The sequence below is a fragment of the Anopheles nili genome, chromosome 2 (genome assembly GCF_943737925.1).
Source record: "Anopheles nili chromosome 2, idAnoNiliSN_F5_01, whole genome shotgun sequence".
Lineage (NCBI taxonomy): Eukaryota > Metazoa > Arthropoda > Insecta > Diptera > Culicidae > Anopheles > Anopheles nili.
Window position 1 is genome coordinate 46,717,629 of NC_071291.1, and position 17,284 is coordinate 46,734,912.

Consider the following 17,284-nt stretch of genomic DNA (forward strand, 5'->3'; position numbering starts at 1 on the left):
TTACAACACACTTTCTCGAGACCACCGCGAAGGAGGGAGTATACATCACTTTTTACTCACATCCATCCCCTTACAATACTTATGTAACACAAATGCATCTCCCTACCGCTTCAAGCGTTACTGCGTGTAAAACATAACTTTTCTTCAGCGCACTACATCGTATACACCAACAACACGGCAGCACTATTCCACTAGCGTCAGGTGCATAAGCTAGCAGGGAAGGATAAACACGGTGCTGCAACTTACTTATTCGTCATTTATCACCCTATTTCCATTCTCCTCAGCACTTCGAATACCACTTGCTTGTTTTTCATCCGTGTGCGTGTGTGCGTTGCAAATTGGAATGTGCTGTCAGATGTGGTGTCAAAACAAAATGCGTCATTCACTACAACTGTCATTGTCATAGTTTTTGATGCTTTTATTTTACGTTTTTAAATTTTTAGGAGCATTTTTATTAGAAACGCAATTTAAATTGACGCATGTGGTTAGCTGTTTTACACAACGGTACTAGTTGAACACATCATCTATATGCCAAAAAAACTTTTGATTATATGCAAGTGTACAAATACCCTCATGTTTTGCACTAGCATAATGCCACCAGATGGCGCTATCGATAGCTAATGATATATTACACGTGTATTATATCATGTGATACACGTGTACAGGGTACTGTATTGAGTGGTAGTTATCTGGCTTTAAAACCGTTAATTTTAAAATACTATTCAACGTTAATGTTTTTACTTATTTTGAATTTAAATTAAATTTTAAATAGACCGAAGTCCATATCTCAGAGATGGATGTGGGTACTGGAACTATCCAAAGTTCGTAAAGCTTCACTTTAAACCGTTGCGAATGGTAATTTGAGCTGAGAAGTTTCCTCATATTGTAGCATTGTTGATTGCAAGCTCCCTAGTCTGGATGTTGATCATTATGTCATCAGGATATGCCAGGATCTGAGTTGACTTATAGAAGATAATCTCTGAAACTTCCACTTTTGAGTATTGGATAGCCTTCTCCAGCGTTAAGTTGAAGAAGAGACAGGCTAGACCATCCCTCAGGTGTTGACCCTTGGAGAGAAAGAGTTTTCCATCCAACACCACGTCCGAGCAGAATTTATTCCTCGGGCGCAGGTTCGCGTTACATGGAACTGGTGCATTGCTTGGTATGTGCAGTTTTTCATGTTCGGTCACTCGTGTGATGTAAAGTTTCTGGTAATAGAAACCCTAAAGCGGATTCGTGTCCGTGTGGGATTCCGCCCCAATTGAGCCGAGCTTGCTTTGTTCCCTCATCCCCATTACTACGAAGAAGGGCGATTTTTCAAAGAATTACTAAGCAAACCAAATAATGAACAGAATGGTGTTTGCGAATCGGCTGTAATACTGTTCCTTCTTTGTCTTCGGTAGAACCGTGAACGTTAACGAGACTAATGCTGAAGGAATTACTTCCGCTGCTTTGGGTGCATAGGCTGATGGTAAAACTTTAAAGGATTGATGATTTAGACCGGGAGTTTACGTAAAACCTAGTTGTGAGCTTGTGGCGGAGGTCTTGCATGTGGTACAAATATGTGGATCCACTATCACTCCGGTTTTTTGATGCCATTCCCTAGTCAAATAATTTCTTGTTGTGCCACAAGCTTTATGTGAGACATCATCTAGTTCCTTCAAAGGTTCCGTTCTAAACAAAGTGTGTACTTTCCATTCTCCGGAAACTTGTTGTTTTGTTAACAAGAAGCCCATTCCTAATTTTCCTTGAGCTCCTACTATTGTTCAAACACTGCTTGCAATAATACTTAAGATAGGTGTGTTGACTCTAGTGACTCCTCGTGAGCCCAAAAAGTATAACAATCGAAGGAAATTTATCCAAAGAGCTCGTAGAAGTTTATAAGTATGGTAGTAAAACAAAAACAAATTTCTTCTCCTCATTTTCCTTTAATTCTAAAATTTTTAATGGCCTTCGTTTCCAAGCGAATCATCAAACGGATGTTCATTAATAAAAGCAAAAATGCAATAAAATAGACACAGTGGTGGGAAACTTTTCAGCTACTTTAATTTAGGATGCTTTTATACTGACATCATATAAGTCAGATGCTACATTATTTTCTCGGTGTATAAACGTGTGGTATCATTTCACGTATAAATGCCACGACAACGGTATATAAAAAAGCACACCAAGCTGCACATATTGCGACAGCATTTTAGGTCATCGGCCTTGCTCCACATTCAATATCATCTGCCGTGGTGAGGGAATTTTCCGGAACTGGTTCGTTGGCAGAGCCACAGCGAAACAGAGTGCATGATAGGTGTAATTATCCACTCAAACGATGGTGCATATTGAAGGCATAAATTCGGTTCACATTCACCCCTTGTGGCATAGACGAGGAATCATCTAAGTGGATACTTGACCTGCCCTTCAACGAAGCGCGGATCCTGTAGAATACTCAAGGATTTGTGCCGCTTGTTGCATTAGCTGCCGTGCTAACGCGTTGGCAGACGTTAGGGTTCCCACGAAATCACACAAAAGAAATGAAAACCGTGTAGATACCGCGTGTAGATTGGGGAATTTACTGTGAACCTTCAATTTGCTACGTACCGCATGACACAATTGCGAGCTGCCATCACTGTGAGATGCCAATGTCTTACGATGTGGCACAAAAGCACACTTATGCTCGCACACATTTCCACAGACCCGCAGGTATCACTTAAGTGCGTTAAGCGGCTTATACACATATTTATAATCCGCTCCGGTGTACCGGCACGTTGTACAAGCAACATTTGTTTGTGGCCGATAGCGTTTTGTTCGACGTCGCGTCCTTACAGCGACTCGGTTTGGGCCCCGCAAAGGTACAAGGACAAAAGCGGTAAGGTGTTGGTTGGGCGAGCTAACGGCCCACTGACTCTCTAGTCGATTAGCCATTGTTGCTACAATTAAATTCCTATGTTTACCATTCCAAATATCGCCGACGCTCTTCCTACCGCGACAGAAAAGGTCGTTTTCTGGAAAGATTTTTATGCGAATCACTGAGAAGTAAAACCCCCTTTGGGACTTTTACCGGCTTTCCTACGGAAGACACAAAGCGAACCGCGACCATTTCATTTCTCTTTTCCCTTCGCCACAGCAGCGGACAGTGGTGGAAAATTTATTGCTTCTTTCGGATGTAAAGTGGTAAAGTGTACGAGCGGCTTTGTGCGAATGGAAAATCCTAAACAAATCCGCCAACTTAAGCGTAACGACTTCTGACCCAGAAGCGATCGTTTGGAAAAGTTTCGACGCCGCTTCGATGGTTCCGAAGCGAGCACAGAAATTGGAATCCGCCAACCAAAAGGGTGCCCAAGGTGGGCGCTAAATACGGCCAAACGGGGCTTTGGGATTTAGCGAGCGAGCAAACAATCAGTGTCCTAATTTGGGCCTTCATCCGCGCCTTTTTAATGATGAAATACCTGTTTACTTGTGCTACCCTTTTTGCGAATGGTTGTCGTCTGTTAGCTGCTTTCTGCTGCTATCTCCCATTTCGTTCAGATAGATGGATCTAAACGATGTTAGTGTCGTTTTACGATGGTTCGCATGTATTATGAGCCGATTGTACAATGTGACGTACATAGGACTGATTATCGGGCTACATGAAAGAAAAAAAAAGACATTAAAAGCTTTAGCACGGCAGGACTCGACCGTACAACGGTTTACGGTTAAAACCAATGAAGAAAAAGAAGCATACTATGTGAACCGTAAAAAGAGCGTTGTTAGAAGTTTACCTTCGATGGGCATTTGTCACAACCCGGCGGACTTTCCCCAAAGAAGTGTGTAGTTATTTATTGCACAAAGGAAATAATGTCCGTGGGAATGGATCAGACGTCAAGCTGATTTGAAAAGTTTATCATTTTATTTTGAAAATATGCAACAACAGTATTTTTGTTGGCGGGAACAAAAAAGAAGGTTGTTCTTAGTTGTGATGTAAATGTTGGTGGCTTTTTTTATAATGAAAAATAGCGTAAATAGACTGAATTTAGTGGAACGGCCACGACGATCTCTAGAAAGAATCTAGAAACGACGAAACATCTTTGAGTCATCCTTTTTTTCTTCTCCAAGAATCGAATGTATCTAAAGCAGATGGTATGCTTCTAATCAGTGATAGCTGACAAATTGAGGTACAAATAAATTAAGAAGATATAGTCGCACAATTGTAACAACAACGAGTGCGTGATGGAATTACGCAAACAGACAAATAGCTGGTTTCTTTTTCAGAGCATTTACACACCGCCCTTTACATTGTTCTGTACATTTTCTTTCCGATTAAGTGTAAAAGCGCATGGCGGCATCAATGACAACAACCAAAAATAAAAAATAAAACGCAACAAACGAAAAAAGAAACGTCCCAAGATTTGCGACTTAATGGATGGAAAGTAACTTTTCCTACGCCCACCCGCAGCGAACGGGTTCGGTCCCGCATGAGAAAAAGCGAAGAGCGATAACAAAAAAAACTTTCTCAACCACCACACTCCCGGCATTCACTTGCAAGCCACCAAACCCTTGGTTCCGGTTAGCATCTATTCTACCATTGGGGGTGAGTAACACGCGCTCCTTCCCGTTTGGGGTTAGGCGTTCACCAGAGCGGGTTGCGTTTCATCATTGCTGCTCTCGGGTCGCCCTATTCCGAACCCGGTGGCGTTGGGTGAATATTTTTTGGGCGTATGATTTACGGATTTACGGTTACGACAATATGTCCACCATCGCTTCGGAGGCCCGCGGTACATCGACCCTGCGTGGGGTGAGTGGGGCAGCAGTGAAAAGTTTTACACTTTCGAAATCGTTTTTCCGCGTAGGCGCGACGAAACCGAACCGATTCCCTGCAGAAAGCATCACCAGGCCGTCATGCGTTGCCGTCCCTTGGTGCGTTTTTTTTTGTTCACCACTCAGCAGCGAAGCCCATTATTCTTGTTTCGGATCTGCTTGGGAAAGCGGAAGTGGACGCGTTCTTTCAGCGGGAAAGGACGGAGGTGTCCTTTCCCTGTTCCGGATCCCGTGCTTCATCGTTCGCTAATATCACTCCAGTTTGAGAAATCATAAACACGTTTATTTTGCAGGGGCCATCTTTGTTCAGTTTGCCTTCTTGGGTTGTTGTATAGCAATATTTTATTTATCCTACCATCGTTCTTGTACGAGTGAGTTTGGCTTTGGCTGTTGGAGCTTTTGGTTGTTTTTTTATTTATTGTTGTTGCTCCTTATGTTGCTTTATGTTTGTTTTGTTTCGGTTTGGCCAACACGACGTGCCCGCTTGAAGCCATCTCTTCCTAAGCAGTTTGTTTATTCAGTTCGGCATAATGGCGACGTTTTGCTTTTGTTCGCGTACGCGTGTTTTTTTTTTCTTTTCTCTCGCACTATGACGGGTCGGGTGGATTTTTTTATCTGCGCCCTCTCACAACACTTTTTTTGTGGACCAAGACTTTCGTGTCCAAGTGGACAACGTACCTGCGGATTGGTGTTTGATGTGTGGCAATTCACGGAACACCTTCGTGGACCAGGGCCCAAAATGTGGTGAGCTTTCGCTGGTGCAAAATTGAAAAAATGTTCAAAATGTGACTGAGGTTAGAAAAAAAAACATTTATGGCTATTCATTTCGATCATCATTTGGTGTCGTAAATGTAAATGTTGCATTTCATTAGGACCTTTAAAACATCGACAATCGTGCACGAAAGCACAACGCCATCGACGATTTTCGTCAATGACTGTGTGTTGACGTGAAACGCAAGCCGCACTGTGGATCGCTAACAACGGCGAAGAATAATCAGTGCTATTCGATAGGCGAAATAGGCGGGCGAACGTTACAGCTAAAATAATTAAACCATTACACCGGCAATGAAGGTCGTCCTACAATTAGTCGGAACCACGGAACCTCGAAGCTTGGTACCCTTTTTGGCGTACCCAAACCATGGCTCCAAAAGCACCGTGGAAGAGCATTCCGATCTGCTCAATCAATTGCATCGCATTTCCTTTCACTAGAATTATATACGACGCTACGGCCGCATTCGCAAGGTGTATTGTTTCGCTCGCACCGAGCTGGATGTAATTTTGCTTCACTCCCTCGACCGGGCAATTACAGACACAGGGTGGCTCTTTGTCTGGATCCTAGTCTGGCTGCTGCTTTGGCAGGATGCGCCCTCCTGGCGCTGGTAATTAAGTGATGGAACGATGAACGGCTTCCGAAATCTGCGCGAGTGTCTCGGTACCGTTGCTCTACGTTGCGCTTCGAAGCTTTTTCCGAGGAAAAGCTCGACTGCTGGCTTACTTTTTGGCCGTAATTACCTTTGGGAAGCTGCCGTCATATCCTTGCCGTCGATGTCGCTTGCCCGCGGGCAAGTATGTATGTGCATGTGTGTGTGTGTGTGTGTGTACAAAGTGTCGAGTTTAAGGCGGCTTATCAACGTGTACGTGTCCATGCATGCTGGCGCGTGTACCTCGAATGGGAGAGTGTAAGACTTCGCACGAGCAAAACATACACCAAAATAAAAAAAAACACGACAACCCCCGCCCACATGCTACTCATTTTTTACCTAATTTTGTGGACTTTTAACTTTATTTACCGCTCACCCCTGCTGGCCGGTGTTTTCCTGTAGCACATTACCTGAACATCAATGTTTTGTTTGTTGCTTACTCATACCCACGTACGTTACGTACCAACGAACCGACGAACAGCGCACGTACGTAATCTAATTATATAAGTTTGTTTTTTATTTTTTGGTTGGTTTTGCTTTTTGCTATCGCGAACTGGAAAAGGAGCCTTTCCACGCGTACGCTCTCTATTTGTATGTGTGTGTTTTTTTTGTTTTGATTTGTTTTTTTTTCCTTTCTCCTTGTCGAGTTTCACACTCATGCGATCTTGCGCGCTACGCCTCGGCTCCTGGGCTTGCGTACGCTCGCATACGTGTATACGTTTACTTTTTCTCACTCTCCTTGCATTGTTGTTGGACTACTTGTTGTTTTTCCTTCCCAAAATTATTCACAGTACATTTTGCGACAGACAGCGCGCTTGCTAAATAATTCACAACTACCGCCGTACGTACGCGGCTCTCGCGTGTAACACCCACACCCACCCATCGGGACCGTTTGGGATCATGCATCAATGCGATGGAAACAACCCTAATGAAAACAGCAAACCAAACAGCGCCCATATTTCCGGACGATCCTTCTCGATCCTCACTCGTACGCGTACATCGCTACACTCGGTTCGCACCAGCCCACGCTTACTCTGGTTCTGCTGTGTAAATCTCGTATGAAAAAGTTGCCATAAACTTGCCAATCAGATGCCTCCCATCGTCGTCCACTGTTATTACTACATTTCCTATTGTGTTTTTTTTTCGTTTTGTTTCTTGCTGTTCTACGGTAATTGGTTTTCATTCATTCACACCATTATTCACACACGCACGCGCCCCGTTCACTCAAACCGCAAGCTTTTGGGAGTTTTCCCGTCCACGGTTTTGTGCTGACGTGGGTGTGTGTGTGTGTGTTTCTGCATCGTTATTTCCGGTTCCTGTTTAGCCTCAGAACTCGCACGCGCTCTCTCTCACAGTGTGTCGGTGTTTTGCGTTTACGCATGCAAACTTAGAGCTAGTTGCTATTTCCAATAGACGTCTCTGGGCGTCCAACGTTAGACTACCACGATCCCATCGTGTGGGTGTGTTTTTTGGGTGTTTTGGCAACCCCAAAGGAATACCCCAACATTCCATTTCACGCGCTCGGTGTCGTTAGAGTGACGCTTCGTTTACCTATTGTGTGCCCAACTTTCGCACACTTTTCTCGAGTCGACAGCCTCATAGCAAGGCGACCTGCAGAAACACACCACGAGACTAGGAAATGTGACACGCAACACACACTCCCACTCACCCACCCACACACACACACACATTCGGCTCGTTTTATCGGTGGACATTTTCCGCTTTTCTCCGGCAAAGTACTCCACGCTTCAAATCGCATACATGCACACCCCCATACAGTCGGTCGCGATGCAGTCGCCTCGATGTTGTTACGGTGGAGCCGGTGTTGAAAGCTATCGCAGCAGCGAGCCGTGGGTGGACTGGTTCGAGTGTATTACGCCCAGTATCGCCAGCATGCCGAGGACAATCGTGACCAGCTGCTGGCGGGTGTCTAGTGTCGTCGCACCGTTGGGCGATGTAACTGCGAATGGAACAAGGAAACGGCGTCAGTCATGTGATGGGTTTTTGTGCAATTAATATCGGATCTATTGCATTCCTCGCCGCCTGCTGTTTTCGTTGGCAATAGCCGTTTGTGGAACATTGGAGATGGAATGATCGATTTACGAGAGACACTCGAGATGCATTTTGCTTTTGTTGTTGTGAATTTTGCTTAGCTTGATTGTGAAAAAAAATATATGTAAATTTCCCCGATGCATATGATGGTGTTGTTTATGGAAAAATGCTGAAAAATGCGCATTACTCCGCACACATTTTCGTCCATTCCTCCTTGATAAATGTCCCCTAATTAGGCTACTAACGTGCAGAACGAAGGCAAAAACGAGGAGAAAGAGCGAGAGATTTGCTTGGGTCCTTTGTTATCTCAATTACTCCCCCATCAAGGTTCACCGTTTCCAAGCCCAAATGGTGGATCGCCTCTTGGGCCTACCGATGCAGCATCCGCCCAGCATCCTTCGTCGGCACCTCATTCAACCACATTTACCACATTCCGTTGGTAATAAATTTAGCGTTCGTTCCCGCCTGTAAATAGTTTTATCCTTCCCATGGTATCCTCCTCCCCCGCTTGAAGGTGATACCCGAATCCGGGCCACCGAAACGAAGCGAGACGCTACGCTTTGCGAAATGGACGCAATTTTCCACTAGATGTTTTCCGCCCGCAACCCGGGACAGTTTTCTCGACCGCAACCACCCACGGTTGGCGTTGGGAGCGCTGCGCCTGGGTAGGGTTCCATTTGCGGTTCCAGCGTCTGAGAGAGGGCTGTACCATTCAACAAATCGCCATAAATCCCCGTAGATTAGTACAATAATTTTATGCTAAAGTTGGCAAATCTTGTTAAATGATACTAACTTTGGCGTACGACTTTCGTGCCCGTGTCCGTGCAAGCAAACATCGTTCCCGTGATGCTGTGGCCGGTGCTGCTACTGCAAGAACTCAGCTTCAACATTGCCAGTTAGCGTACGACTGCACGACTGCCATCCCTCGGGGGATTACTGTGCCCGTGGGTTGCGGCCGCTTTCATAAGTGGGAAGTAAATGTATCTTGTACGTTGCTTTGAGATGATTGGGAACGCACCGTGGGCATCAGATTCGATACGCTCATCGGTTCCACGCTGGTGGCAGGTTGCTTTTACGAACTATCATCTGGCGTAGGTTTGCGAGTGAGGAAAGATTTGCTAAAGCTTTAAGCTGTTCGAGTGTTGTGGTAACTTTTCAAGCTGTAGTGATGTGTGCTGTAGCGATTGTGAAGCAAACCAGCATTGCAAGGAAGGTACATTTTCCAGTTTCAAGATCTAGGTTATGAATCATGTTCTTCGAAAACGCAACAAATTATTGTAAATGCTTAACGAGAAGTATGTTGATGTCGATTTATGGGAAATGTGTGTTTATTCGAAATATATTCGAATTTTGCTATATTAATGTGGTCGGTAGTAAACAGTCTGTTGTACATGATAATGAATGAACAACAAATATTCCTCATGCGCTCTATAGAAGAAAAAAGTGAACATATTTTTTCCAAACACAATCCCTGATTGCAATTCCTCGATTGTATCAATCGGAAAAAAATATACAATCCCCAACCAATTAGTTGATATAGCTGCACAAATGATATCTTAATAAACTAAATAACTCTCAACTCTGCAAAACTTCTTTCGATCAACAAGCATGAGATATGAAACATACGAGTAGCGCTTTTTTGAAAAAAAAAAAGAACTCCAAAATGAAATGCTGCCAGTCAGTAGAGCAACTTGCAGCAAATAGCAACTTTGCGCAGAAGACTCTTTGAGAACTGATCAATCAATTGTTGAAACCCTTCCAGTGGTTAATCGGCTTTCGCAAATTACTAGCGAGGTTATGCGGCGTTTACTCTTATGCCGGTGTTGGCGCGTATCGTCACCGCTGTACTTGGAATGGTGAGTGTGTTTGCAGCGTCAAGTACGGTGCAAACTTCCGTACTAAGCGATGACCAGGCGGCCGACATCCGTTGGTGGTGGTGGCAAATCCTTGCCCGAAAACGATCTTCGCCATCCTAAGTTAATATTAAACCCATAAAATCAAGTTAATCTTCCGGGGCGAAAGCATCTTTAATTAAATTTAATTGACCGTTATTTTTTATGCTTGTGCTACAGATTTTTTGGTAGGGCGAGCGAACGAACGAAGTGGCCACACTGCCACTTTGCGGGGCGTCGTTAAGAAGAGCGTTGTCGTCATCACCGTGCAATCACCATCAGTGGAGAGAGAGAGAGAGAGTGGATTGAAAATGGCTAAAAGTTTCTTGCACGGAGCAAAACTTTGACTCATCCAGTTCCAAACGGTGGCCATTGGGCCGGTAAAGGAGTATCGGATGAAGATGCGCGAAAAGAAATCCCACACCGGATGGTGGCAGAAAAAAAGGCCGACATCCGTACACGGCCATGCTTCAGCTACATCCTCAGAATGGGCCAAAGTGTGCGGAAGAAAAGGCACACCGAAAAACGCGCCACAAGCTCTTGGGAGTGGCACAATGAAAAAACAAAAAAGTATAGACACCGACCCCCGGGTAGGGTTGAGAAATCTTCGTCTCTTTCTGCTATTAAAAAGCATAATGATCACTATCAATCAACGGATGCGCCTTCCGTTGTTACGCGGCGGGCGGCCGAGTTTCAGAGATCGAGATGGAACGAGATGGCGCAGAGTGAAGTGCCGAAGAGCGCGAGCAAATCTTCTACCGCTAGTGTCACGTTTGGGTTTTACGACGAACACGAAAGGGCATGTTCCGGTGTTGGCGCCACGAACGACTTACGGAAAAAGGTGCCTGGTTCTATTTCCACGTGAACGACCATCGATCGTCCTTGCCGTATTGAGGTGGCAGTCGTTCGTTCGTGACACTGCCTCTCGGAAGTTCGATACAATCCGTCGACAAATCCGCGTACCCTGTTTCTATCCTTCTTAGAAGGACCGCTACTTGTGGTGTTGAGGTTGCAAGCTGTTCGTCGGCAGAGCGGCTTTTTGTTCGTTCGATCGTCGAGCAGACGATAGAAAGGACAGGGAAACAAAGCGCCATGTCGGGGGCATGTCGGAACGGAAATCGAGACAAAGTGAGAAATTGTCAGTGAAGCAATGGAAAAACCTTCCCCCAGCTGGGAGATTCGGTGTGCCGTACCGAGGTAGAATTTGTCAAGATAAGTTTCATGTCCCACTGCAAGAGCCATACATTATTAATAGAGATTCATGGTAGCTGCACGTGCTTTATCACTGCTGAATCGATGTTATCAATCGCAACAAGTCTTTTCGAAGATTTGGTTGGTTTGGTGGAGGTAATAAGGTGGACTTAATTTCATCAGTGAGCTGCTACATTGCATTTAAAGCCTAGCATATATGCATACCATGGAACTGTGCGATTAAAGCTAAAGTGTATTTGAACATTCGACTGTTTCTAACGAAACGAAAATTAAATGTGATCAATGCTAGGCTAAAACCAAAACAACTATAGCACGCAGAGCTCATGATGCAACCCGTGCAGTAGGGGTTCTTTTTTAAACATAAATTGCACTTTGTTTTCCAGCTACTCTTTATCGAATGAAGCGAACATTCCCAAAATTAGTAAGCCGCACGGCCGGGAGCTTTCGTTGTTTTCGTCTCGTCAACAAATAAAACGACAGTAAAAAGTTCCAGAGAACGTGAAACCTCACGGTGAAGGGTATATTATCCATCGCCGCAAAACGATTACTAAAATTTAATTAAAACTACTACTCTCGACCCCCCGGGGCTCGGGGCCTCGGGATGCTTGATGCTTCATAGTAGAAACCAGCACTTCCGAGCATCACGGGCGTAGGGCTTAATCCGAAGGAGTACAAAACATGTAAACGGTTTGCTCCTTGATTCATCCGCACTCGTCCGGATGCAGCTGGACTCGGTCGCTCGGAATGAAGCAGAAGCACTTCAGTCTCTAGCCGTGAGGGAAGGAGAAAGAAAGAGAGAGAGAGAGCGAGAGAAGGATATCGGAGCACGAGTGAGCAGTGTAGTGTTTTTCGCTGCTCAACAAACCGGAAGTGATTTATAATCCTGCTCAGCCAAGCGTTAATCCAATTCATTTTCAATAACTAACAACAGACCAACAACACGTCGCACGCCTTGGGCACTCGAACCGTGGCCGTGGCACTTCCCGGCAAGACAAACACCCTGCACAATGAAGTGCAGCAACAAGTGCACCCGGTGTTGGTATCGGCGTAGAGACCCCTGCGTATCTGCCCGACATCTATTCCGGGCGGAGGGCAGAGCTCGTCGATCAGAGCTTACCAAGCGGATCAGGCACAATCTCTCACGGGAACGATACCCACTCGCAGGTCAACCTGGTAGCGCGAGGCAGTGCTAACGATAATTAAATCTATTACTCATTCCAACCCGAGCCGCTGCTGTCGGTGCTCTAGTTCCCAGGCCGATGCAGCTGGGTCACCTGCGCTCGTTATCACGGCAGGAGGGCTTTTCTTATAAATCGTAACCGACAGCAGAAGAAGCCTAATAAAACACCGTCGTTCGATCGATGTCGCTAATTGCATCTCCACACCTTGTGTTGAGGTTTGTTGTATCGTCATATGATAAGCATCGATTCGTCGTTCGATTACAAGGTGAACGTAGTATCAGCATTTCGCCACAGTTGGGTATCCCATTTTTTTTACTTCAAACGCAACGAATGTCCTTGGATCCTTGATCCCTGCTATTGTAGACACTGACGAGGAAATTGTTCAAATCTACGTCACCTACGGCAGGAAACGGAAAATGAATGATAAACTCCCGTCTGACGTGTAGATCGTTCCGGTTACACGTGACTACCCGTTGACACGTGTTCTTACATCCTCACATCCAAGCTCCGTTGCGTGTGTGTGTGTGTGTGGGCGGTAATCCACGGACCAACACCGACCCGAACCGACCGGAACGGTGGATAATAGCTTCATTTAATTAAAGTTAACAAGAACAATTTATTGCTCATCATCAGAATAGTTCTAATTATGTTTAAATGGGCTCGATATGAAAGTATGCACTTTCCTCGCCCGACTGCGTGGGGAAGATTTTCATGGCATGCTGCGCGGGCATCACACCCATGGCGCGTCATGTGGCATCAAACGAAGGTCAGCAGAGAAGATTGCCCATCGAGGAGGCTGGGTTGGCTAAATTGCACAATGAGCGAGAGAGAGAAAGAGACGATTCGCAACATTGGCGAACGGAATTGGTGTGGGGGCATTCTTCCCATGCCACACGGGTACGGTTAGGAGAGAGAGTCGAGGAGTTGATGCACAATGCTTCGGCTGGACGCGCAACGAGCCGTAGACCTTTCGTTTGGTCACAAGGGGCCATTTAGAATGGAAATTATCCAACCCCACTCTTCGCTGTCTCTACCGCGCTTTCCGCGGTAACCATCGCATACGCCAGGTAGGTGCATGATTATGGGTACGTTGCTCGATGACGCTCGGTAGGAACTAGTGCAATTGCACCGCAATGGCATGTGGGGCATGTAAGCAGGTTATTTATTGGAAGCGTTTGCAATTTCCGACTAAACCAACGGACTCTGGCTTTCGCAGCTCTCTCGCTCTCTCTCTCTCTCTCTCTCTCTCTCTCTCTCTCTCGCACGAGACACGCAGTTAGCCCTCCGCATGCATGTCTTCCGTGTATCGATAACATCCGTTCACATGGTTTTACTCACATTGTTTTCATAAGTGTGTGTGTGTATGTTTCTGCCTTTTGATGGCGATTCTGAAGGACCTTTGCTTTTATCCGGTAGGTGCGAACGAGCATTTCATGAGCGGGTGTACAGCAGCTGCAGCAGCAAGTGAGCGTTGCGGTTGAACCGTCCGGGAAATGGGGCCAATAGCGGTACTACTACCATTTGCACATTAATTAAATGTGCCGAAATTGCAACTATTATAATTTAACGTGCACGCGGCGGCGCTCACCATACGTCCGCGTGGTGTTAATTAGGAAAATGTTGCAAATGGCAAGACAACTTTTGCGGCGTGTTCTAAGAACAGATATGCGGTGCTTTTTGCATTTGATGAAGTTGAGCTTTTGGTATTGCTGTCACACATTCATAGTCACGATGTCGCAATGTGGTTGATACTGGAAAATATATTGCCGTGGCTTTTGTCTAAATCATACTTAAATAATTTCTTTACAGGTTTTGTTTCATCAAAGTTTCATCATCGATAGCGACAGAATTGTATCATATAGGCGATATCATCCACTATTCGAATTAAACCAGCAGAATGATCATAACTAATCAATAATCGGTTAGTATGAATAACAATGCGACGCTAATACACATGTAAAATGGGACATTCTTGCTAACCACACCCAAAGCACGAAAACGAAAGTCGAGACATGCGACATATTCAGTACATTTATCGATTTGCCGTCTAGGCACAATCGATGGAGACGCCTGGTGCCGTATGAATTTATTTGCGAATAATTTCGTGGTGCCTTGCTGTCTTGTACGTTTGGTGTCTGAAAGCATAGGTTCAACCCACAAATTCCAATTGACATGCAGTGCGCACATTAGGGCAGTAAAAAAATGCAATGTCTTGATATCGATGTTCGATGGTTGAAGTATACGAACTCGACAAATAACATCAAATTGACTAAAAAGAACTTCTACTTAAGCATAGTTTTTGTTCTGTTATCTGCGAAATTTGGGACAGGAAAGCAAATGAGCACAACATCCCGGCACAACAGTGAATGCGAATATTACGTAAAAGCAGTAGCTTTTTTTTGAGCATAGCTTTGCTAAACACAGTTGTTCGTGACGGAAGGGTGAAAATTTCCAATAACGAAGGGCACAATAACGAAGAGCCAGGGTGCATGTTTGCGTAGGTACAAATTGCAAGAGCAGCTCCGAAAGCACCACAACGGTCGAAGAGACAACAATATATAATGAAAACATATCGAAATAACTCCAAACCAACAGAAAAGGATCCTTGTGGCGCCTGTGGTCCCAAGACGATGGCCCAAGAATATGTGCATGTAGCGGATCATTGGCAGCTCAAGGAAGCGGGTTGATAAAGAACACACATACACACACACATTCAGTACGGTTCTCTCTTTTGCCTTATTGGCGTCATCCCTTGGCATTACCATTATGCGTTTGCTGACGTGCGTATCGATGTGCTCGTGCGCAGCCAGCCAGTACGGTGGATTCTGTTTCGCTTTTTTTTTTGGTTGCTTCCCATTCACGTGCACACATTATTCCTCCCGGCGGCTCGTATGTGATTCAGATCACGACAATCGAGAACGAAATGGATCTTCTCTCTCCCCTATTGTTTTACACCCACCTACCGATCCTCGGTGCGGCTCATCGTTCAGAGCGACTTCAGGACGCGACTGGCAAAGGGGGTTCGAGTGCAATCGTATCCAATCTAAGTTTGCGCGCCACGACCTCGGGATCGCTCATACGTGGTGAAACACGTGCGCGGAGACAACGAAAAAAAAAAAGTCCCAGCGCGTCTGGCACAATTGGTGGGTGGCCAGAGGGAGAGAAAAACAAAACCAACCCCACGAAGACTTGTGGTGGTGGGGTTGAGTACGGATGCCAAACTGCTGGAACATAAGGAAAGTTTTATAGCAAACCGCAGAATTGAAGCCAGGACTTGCGCGCGGGGACAGTATCACCTCGCGTCGCGTCTTTAAGCACACAGCCGCACAATGTGTAGGTGTGTGTGTGTGTTTTTGTTGAGATTGTTTGAGCACAATGCAGGTCACAGTGGCGGTGTCTAAGTGACTGAAAGCTCTCCCTTGCAGACGGGGCAGACTGGGTATGTCGTGCGTGATGGTAGTTGTAGTTTTGTTGCGCTCGTGTTTTGCTGCTGTTATTGGCTTATTCGTGGTTTTTGCTTCTCGTTATAAAACCCCGGGTGTTTGCTCGTTCTTTCGCGCTCGAGTTTAGTTTGTTTTCTCCGCTGCCATACAGCTCGCTGCGGGATTTGTTTCGCATTCGTATGCGCTTGTACTTATTTCAGCCCTCGGTGTTCCCCCGTTTGGTTGGGAAGAGTTTGAAGCGACTTAGCGTCGTCGGTGGTCGCGTACACCCGATTCGATGCGACGGTTCGTTAGTCGATCGAGCGTTAAATGGGAAATGAGCCACTGGTACCAATTCACGTGAATGGGTCTGAGCGAGTCAAGCGGAAGTGAATCTTCGTTCGCGGATGTTTCGCAATTGGCTGATACCGTGCTGAATATCGTGTAGCGGTGCATCGACGAGAGATTTTTTTATAGGGTGTATTCGTTGCATGAGTCACACGTTAATCGCAGAAGGGCCAGATTATGATGGTGCATGATATGCAATAGTTGGTTTTGCACGACAAGAGCTTCAAATCTCAGACCCAGTGGCCCTGGAACCAAAATCAAAAACCATGTGTCTTCTCATGAAGCCTTTACATAGAGTCCGGCTTGCCTTATAGAAGCAGTAGCATCAGAATCTTACGATTTAAAAATAGCAATAAAGTTGGGTCATGCAAAGCATAAAATTTTTGAAGATTTTGAGGACTCAGGTCTCAAACCAGCATAGCGATAGAGTTTTTACGCGAAGTTCAAATATAACAGCCGACATTGAACAAGAAGAATGTCGCATAAAAATGAATCAGAGTCCCATGTTTTGAATTATGCGCATGTATTATACGCATTTTACGAAATAAGTAAATAAACGATAATGAGTAAACCATACCCATACACTTAAAAAAAAAAGCAATTATTTTATGAGAAAAAAATGACATCAAACTGTTAATAAATAAGCTAAGCACATTTACGAGTATAATGAGTGTATAAGTAAAGATGAGTATATGAGTAAAGTATGACAGTTATATTAGTTAACAAAGATAGAATTGACTGAAATAGTAGTTTTACTAGTAACGGGTTCGAATTTCGTTTGAGGCTTCTTCGTACGCCGGACTGTCTATCTAGCTACGTGAAAATTCCCATTCATCGAAGCTTTTAGCTTAGCGAGGCTGAGCCATTTAGAAAACAGACTTTTTTTTACTCTTGAGGGTAACATTTGTTTAGAATATTTTAAACTAGAGGTGTCCAACATGCGATTGATGCGTTTCTTATTATGATAACAG

General features: G+C 45.0%; 1 protein-coding gene across 1 annotated transcript in view; it reads right to left on the reverse strand.

The window, feature by feature from the left end:
• Positions 1–8,038: 8,038 nt before the first annotated feature.
• LOC128720067 (uncharacterized) overlaps positions 8,039–17,284 on the reverse strand; it is a 90,762-nt gene continuing 81,516 nt past the window's right edge. The window contains exon 7 of the mRNA XM_053813714.1: positions 8,039–8,166. Coding sequence (XP_053669689.1) covers positions 8,039–8,166 — 128 coding nt within the window. The remainder of the gene's footprint in view (positions 8,167–17,284) is intronic.